Below are 7,714 nucleotides of genomic sequence, written 5' to 3'. Positions count from 1 at the left end.
CTCTGGGTAAGCCACTGCCTGTCTCTCTGGGTAAGCCACTGCCTGTCTCTCTGGGTAAGCCACTGCCTGTCTCTCTGGGTAAGCCACAGCCTGTCTCTCTGGGTAAGCCACTGCCTGTCTCTCTGGGTAAGCCTTACATGCACGCGTCTGTCTCTCTGGGTAAACCACTGCCTGTCTCTCTGGGTAAGCCTTACATGCACGAGTACAATAAATCAAATGTTCAACCCTGCATGCACATGCAACTGCCATGGAAAAATGGACTTCAAACGAGCACGAGAAGAGTGAGTGATTGAGTCGGAGTCTGTCCCTGAGGATAATCTCTTCGCATGCCATTGTTGCAGCTAAATGTCCAGCAAACAGGCTACCCCTTGCCACTGTGAGATTCTGAACTTCTGTGGTTAAAGATGGAAAGGTGTAAGAGAGGCCAATATGATCTTGATTTCGTGCACTTACCCCGCTACTTGTTACATCAAACACCGTCTCATACAGTGTAATCGGTTGCTGTGCAGGCAAGACAAAAATACAAGAACATTATACAGGGACATGAATGTGCAGCTCATGATAATGCCTATTAGAAGTAAATACACGTGATAGCATTCCCTGCATGGTCAATGTGAGACAAAAACTAACAAGCATACAATATACGCGGTAAACCTTGGATATACAGACAGACAGACTGAGACAGACTGAGACAGACAGACAGACAGACTGAGACAGACAGACTGAGACAGACAGACAGACTGAGACAGACAGACAGACTGAGACAGACAGACTGAGACAGACAGACTGAGACAGACAGACAGACAGACAGACAGACATACTGAGACAGACAGACAGACTCACACAGACATACACAGACAGACACACACACACAGACGGATAGACACACAGATAGACACACAGACATACACACAGACACACACACACACACACATCCACACACACAGATATACACAGACACACAGACACACACACACACACATACACACACACACACACACACACACACACACACACTCAGGGATACATGCCAAGCGGGTCGACCAGGCCTACCTTGAGTCCATCTGACTGCGGGTTGAACTTGAGCCATATGGGGTTCTCGTTGAAAGAGGTGAGCTGATGCAGCAGTTTCTCCTCACGCTCACCTGCCGGCTGTGATCCTGCAGTGTACCAACCAAGTAGCTCCAGGTTCTTGAAGACTTGCTTGTCTAAAGGAGAACGAGACAATGGTGAATATGGCATTTAATAATAATAAATGATAAGTTGATAACACCACAGATAGGCCTAACCACAGCACGCGTAGTAATCTAAATATGTGGGAACAATTAATACATGTCCCGCTTGTGTCCTATCCATTGTGAATTCCATTCCTGATGTAATACGACATTTACACATACTGGACTGGTGGTGCCCCACGAATCAGAATTCAGAACTGAACACTCCACGTATTCCCTTCGGCTTCTATTCATTCAATGCACATCCATCCACTAGTTGAGAGAATGGAAAAGGGAAAACCTCTGTACATACACTGTGTGTCTCGCTGCTTCAAGAAGGGCATATCTATCACAACTGCGTTGTCGATCACGTGATACTTCAAGTCAAAAGAGTTACACACTTCAATCTCGCGTCCAGATTGGCGGCCCAACAAAGCACCGACAACTGTGCACAAATAAACACACGCACACGCATGCATTCACACACACGCACACACACACACACACACACACACACACACACACACACACACACACACACACACACACACAAACATAGGTCATTGAATCTGCTGCAAATTGATCTGTACACAAATAAATCACACTGTATTTCATTTAAAATACAGGTCTACTCTCCGTATGTATGATTTACTGCACGAGTACAAACGAGTACAAGGGCAATACCGGCTGATACATGACCGAACGGCGCCAGCCGTGAGGTCATGTATCAAGCCGGTATTGCCCGTGTACGAGTGCGTACGAGGCGCAGTAAATCATTTATTGCATGCTTGACCCAAACATTCCAGAAAATGGAGAGAAACCTTTCCGACTTTCTCAGTCTCCCGACACACTTGTTCAGTGGTAAACGTCGTTTGTGGTTTTGAAATTCTCTATTTCTTTACGATATCGATGGTGTTGTTGTTCGTGATTGAGCACTGCGTGTAGGAACAGGAACTGAAACTGGGTTGGGCTCCACAACTTCGTCAACGCATTCAGTTCGTCAAGTAGTTCGTCGGCTGCAGAAGTTATTGTCAGCTCAGTTACATGCGCGCGTGTGTGGTCTGTCATTCTCGTGCTTTGTAGTTTGTAGTCAGATCAAGTTGCTGTTTTGTGTTTCAAATTTGAAACTCCGAACAGTAGAAACTTGATCTGATCACGAACCACAAAGTACAAGAATGACAGTCCGCATGCGCGTACATGTAACTGAGCGGGCAATAACTAATACTTGCCGGGCAATACCGAGAAATACAGACCGCTGAGCAAGAGCGCTCATTGGCTGTAGTACAAGCAACCCTCACGTGACATGCAATAAAACGTAATCTCTGGGATCACGCACAAATTATGTTATATCGAGAGTTATGTTATGTCGAAAACCGTGTGTAAAATACAAGCTGGACCTCAAAATGAAGGCTACTACAAGGTGGGTTCAACCGTGCAAACATATACACACTGTACCACCATCGACATCAGATACCATCAATGCCGCAGAATATATGCACAATAGGACTTAACTGGCTAGCTACGGCTACAGCTTGATTGTACCGCTCGTGAATCTACGTTGTATCGAGAGTGCGCACGTCGGGGACCGCGCCATAGGGTGCGTTATGCCGAGGTTTACGTTATGTAGGACTAAACTGGCCTAAACTGCCTAGCTACAGCTACCACTTGATCGTACCATGCACGTGAATTTATGTTGTATCGAGAGTGCACACGTCGGGGACCGCGCCGTAGCGTGTGTTATGTCGAGGTTTATATTATGTAGGATTCTGTTGTGTAGAACAAACTTTGTATGGGAGTGATGCTGTTTCGGCGCGGGATTTGATTTTTTTTACGTACTAGCGAGGCTTATGTACAAGTGAGAGTTGTTATATCGAGAGCAGACCTGTAATAGGTATTTTAAATTCAGATAATAGGGAGTTTAGCATCTTGTGACGAAAGCAAACCGAAGCGCACATCAGGGTCGTCAATTGATTCGTTCGTGAAATTCCTTTTTGAGTACTCGCAACATGGTTGCACAACGCTAAGTTTTGCAGGAAAGATATTTCACAAACTAGACTGTTTGCTAACTCCCCCCCCCCCCCCCTCCCTCGTTCAGTCTGCTCCCTCCCTCGTTCAGTCTGCTGTTCTTGAGCTTTGCTACAGAGACTGTCACCGTCGCAACTGTGAGATGCAACAATCATTGAAAGCACTGTTCTCTGTGCCAACACCGGAATAGAAGAGATGACAGGATCCCGTTTTCTAAACACTTATAAAAAAAATTAAAAAATAGGACTGTTGCTAAGCTACTTCAATCACCGACAATTACATTATGGGCCGCAATCAGCGAAAATGACCCTCAGAGGTTTCCAAATTAAAGAAAAGGTCGATTATATATACTATAAGCACGTCTGCGTTGCTGGGGCCCCCATTGGATGGAGGTTGCCCAGGTTCGCATGTGCCAAACTGATTATGCCAACGCCTCATGACGAAAACATACAGAGAGAAACAAATCGTGGGGAAACGAAACAAGAACAGTGACGTGCAAAGAGGCAGTGCAAGTGTGTGTCCATCATACAATGCATTTGATGGCACAACCGCTGTTTGTCAAGCCACAGCGATTGTCGATAGATGTGTCGAGGACGACTTCACCTCCCAGTAATGTCTCCTGTCGTTGAAGCTGGCTGTACAATCCATCACTGGTGATCAACTAGCTCGCCGTTTGCTGCAGACCTTGGCCATAACCTATCAAATTGAGCCCCGCCACCTGATTGCGACAATCAGAGATCGAGCATCAGTCAACACCGCTGCCGTGCGACACATTAGGAGTCAGACCATGTACGAGGCTATCTTTGATGTTGGCCGCTTCCCCCACATGTTGGACTATGTGGGCCGAGCCATTTCAGGAGATCAGGTGAAATAATTTGTCAGTGATTGGATCCAGCCATTCAGCCACAGCCCAAAGTCCTGTCTCCAGTGGAAACACACACACACACACACACACACACACACACACACACACACACACACACACACACACACACACACACACACACACACACACACACACACACACACTACTGCTACTATGTACAACTGCCACAAAATGGCCACGTCGCTCCCAGAAGCGGGAGACAACAGCGAGAAAAAAGAAACAAGGAGAATAATTGAGGTGAAAGGGGACCGTTCTACACATAGCTAGCACACACACACACACACACACAAACGTATCCATCCACACCTACAGCAAAACCGGATGGTGGAGCAAGTGGGAGGTGATGTCCCGACTCCCAACTGCATGACATGTATGGTGCTGCCGTGCAGTTCTTACTTGCAGAGCAGGAGCAGGGTGTTGTGCGATCACAGATGAAAGAGTCCGTCCAGTATCTCGAGACCAGAGTGAGCATTCAAGTCCAGCTGGCCGCTACTGTCGAGTTTGGCCGGCCATTTGTTCAAGATACATATCGTTCGGAAGGTGATGGCCCATTGTGCTTGATAGCGTACGAGGAGAACAGCACACTCAAGCCTTTCGTCAGCAACGAAAGAGTCGGTTCTACTTCTTGTGAAAATAGGGTCTCCTGCGCTAGTGTGTGCGCGTGTTGAAGGCCAGACCAGGCTAGAACAGACCACAAACTGATGATGATGTGCACCTCCCAGGCACAGAGTATGTAGGTGATTGGCACTGGAAATGAGGAGCACTGCCGCCAGTGGATGAATGAAGCCGGGCGCTGCATTCTACCGACGATTGAGTATTTTGACGGCCGGCTCGGTGAAGGTGGTCCGTTATTTGGTGCTGTCGAGGCTTTCTGTGCCGTCCGACTGTGCAATCCGTCGAAGGCGAATGACAAGCAGCCTGTGGTCGCTGATGCTGACCAGCTTCGAGCGTTCCCATTCATTTCAGGCGACGAAATGGATGGCATGAAGGCAGAGCTTCCTGCACACGTCGCAGCGTCTGAGTACACCCATGAAGCGATGGATGTAATCCAGTGGTGGTCCCAGCGCCGTACCCTACTCAACTGGAGAGGAGTTCTACAGAAGATCCTGCTCGTGCAGCCTTCGTCAACTGCAGCAGAACGAGTAGTCAGCTTGCTGGAGAACTCTTTCAGCAAAAGGCATCAGTGAGACAAATGGTCACAAAAAAATTCCGGTCATGAAAAATTCCGGCGTGGGATAGGGAATCATCGAGTCTCACACTATTGGTTACCGTAAAAGTCCGTAAATCAGTACGTACAGTGAAACCTGTCTAAGGCGACCCCTCAAGGGATGAGAAAAAGTGGTCGCCGTGGCCAAGTGGTCTTCTAATCCAGGCTCAGTGGGTCACGTGACCATATCCACATGTGATACATCATTTTGATCAGCGCATCACAGTGTACACACCTATGCTACTCTAGCACGACTCATGCGCCTGGGGTCCTCAGACCTCTCAAGCGTCGTGCATGCACCATGCACATCTACACTTCCTGCAATGATGTGTACATCTACCATGCATGGTGCACCATGCAATGCATACATTTACATGTACTAGCACTGTGCAACGCGGTCGCGGGTGGGTGGTCTTCGGTTGCGTTGAGAGAGTGGTCGCCTTATCCGAGCCGTTTTGAATGTGAATGCGTCCGTGACAAGGAAATGTGGTCGCCATGGTCGAGTGGTCGCCATTACAGGTTTTACTGTATTTACTTTTGAATTTAGTGGCTACACCCGTACTGACTTTCGGGTGGGTACTAACTTTCGGGTGGGTACTAACTTTCGGGTGGGTACTAACTTTCGGGTGGGTACTGACTTTCGGGCACGAACTAACTTTCGGACCTGACGTACTTGTGTGTAATGGAGAAGTCATTTTCATGGAGATGTACATGCTACATGCTGCATGTGTGCACCGTACCGGTACTTCTTTCGGGCAGTATGTTTATCGGGCTTGACTGGACTTCAACAGATAGAATCAAAAGAACGAGGGGGTATATATTTCGGGCAGGTACTTATTTACGGACTTTTACGGTATGTACTGTTGATGGTATTTAACGACGTGGAAAATTTCTTCTTCTTGATCTTCTTTTCTTAAAAAAAATTATAATGGCTATTATCATTAACTTCTTGATCGCCTTACTTGCTAAGCCATTGGTATGCCGAACTTTTTCTCTTGTATACTGGTCGGAAATATTCATCACCACGAGAGGGTGGACGGCCACTTTGATGCTTCCAGACGGAGCAGCTACTGCGTGCTGCTTCGTGCTGCTTCGTTCCATAGTGCAGAGAGCTAAATGTCCAGAGGCTAATGGAACAATAAGTCGCTAAGAGCAACTGCTTCTCATCTTCTAAATCAGGCAAACACACCGCCGTAACTCTCCAGAAGAAAATGTCCACAGACTACAATCCTAGTGTGTGGTTATGGACTCTTGTGGAATGTTGGGTACTGAGCTGATTTTCTACAAAATTAATGACCTTCTTCGAGTTCCAGATTTGAAACAAACAAAAAAATCTGTCTTCCCAAAGAAACAAAAAAACAGAATGAAAAAGATCATTCTGTACACAGCCGAAGCGCCAGCACCCCAAATCAAGACTTTTTTATTTTCCGTGGCGGGAAATCGAGCTTTTCCAGGTATCTACAGCCTGTAGAAATTCAACGCTGAGAATTTCCAACTATTGTCCGGCTTTGGTCCTCTGCCACCGACCTATCCTTTGAAGGAGAATGCTGAAACCAGTTGGTTGCTCTTCAGTTGTTCTTTCTCTATCGTGTACATATTTTTGTATGTCGACACATGCCGTGTGCGACGACGTAGACACTTCTCAACACTTGAGTGACTTGAATTTGGCCATGATGACCGAATGTCATTGGACCGTGGAGTCGAGTAGAGGGCTCAGGCTCGATCGGCACAACGGGTACGTATAGCACAAGGGTAGGGCTAATGATATATCAAGTTGTTTGCTGTGCACAACCTTGGGGCGGAATTCGGCACGAAATTCTCTGCTCGCCAACTGTTGAGTATACCATGCAATACGTAGGTTTAAACTCATGTTACAGTGCTATCACGGTTGCAACCCTCTTTCAAATGGTGACATAGCCAACAACCACATAATCCATATCAAATTTTGCCCCTTGTTTTCTTTCTAAGTGTGAATAATAGAAATAATACCAGTCCTAATCATTGGAAAATGCAATCACGGTCTATTATCGACACTATTATCGACACATCGTACTGTCGCGGACATGGAAATCCAGTTGATTGACCGGGGCCGGCGCCCTCAGCGCGTACAGAACGTTGCATGCAGTGCACATGTTGATCCAATGCGACCATCAGCAGCGCATGATAAACCGTGCTACGGCTGCATGGCCGGCGCCCTGGGGCCGCTATACGTGCGACCTGATTTCCATGTCCACGACAGTAGTACCATGCAGCCTGGTAGTGCATTTGGAGCAGGAAAGTGAATGGTAGCACTGCGGTGGTGAACACATGAGCTGATGACAACCATCGTCGTCTTGTTGGTTTGTGTTGTCTCCAGTTCATTGCAGGTTGAACGAGGAGTGA

General features: G+C 47.2%; 1 protein-coding gene across 1 annotated transcript in view; it reads right to left on the bottom strand.

Moving 5' to 3' along the window:
* The window catches only part of LOC135808664 (COP9 signalosome complex subunit 6-like), a 16,909-nt gene extending 10,228 nt beyond the window's left edge, over positions 1 to 6,681 (bottom strand). The window contains exons 1-4 of the mRNA XM_065321885.1: positions 6,295 to 6,681; positions 1,528 to 1,659; positions 1,054 to 1,208; positions 454 to 501 (exon numbers count right to left, since the gene is read on the bottom strand). Of these exons, the coding sequence (XP_065177957.1) occupies positions 454 to 501; positions 1,054 to 1,208; positions 1,528 to 1,659; positions 6,295 to 6,433 (474 nt within the window). The 5' untranslated portion in view covers positions 6,434 to 6,681. The remainder of the gene's footprint in view (positions 1 to 453; positions 502 to 1,053; positions 1,209 to 1,527; positions 1,660 to 6,294) is intronic.
* Positions 6,682 to 7,714: the final 1,033 nt, after the last annotated feature.

This window comes from Sycon ciliatum, chromosome 2 (genome assembly GCF_964019385.1).
Source record: "Sycon ciliatum chromosome 2, ocSycCili1.1, whole genome shotgun sequence".
Taxonomy (NCBI): domain Eukaryota; kingdom Metazoa; phylum Porifera; class Calcarea; order Leucosolenida; family Sycettidae; genus Sycon; species Sycon ciliatum.
This window is presented reverse-complemented; position numbering and strand designations above follow the sequence as displayed.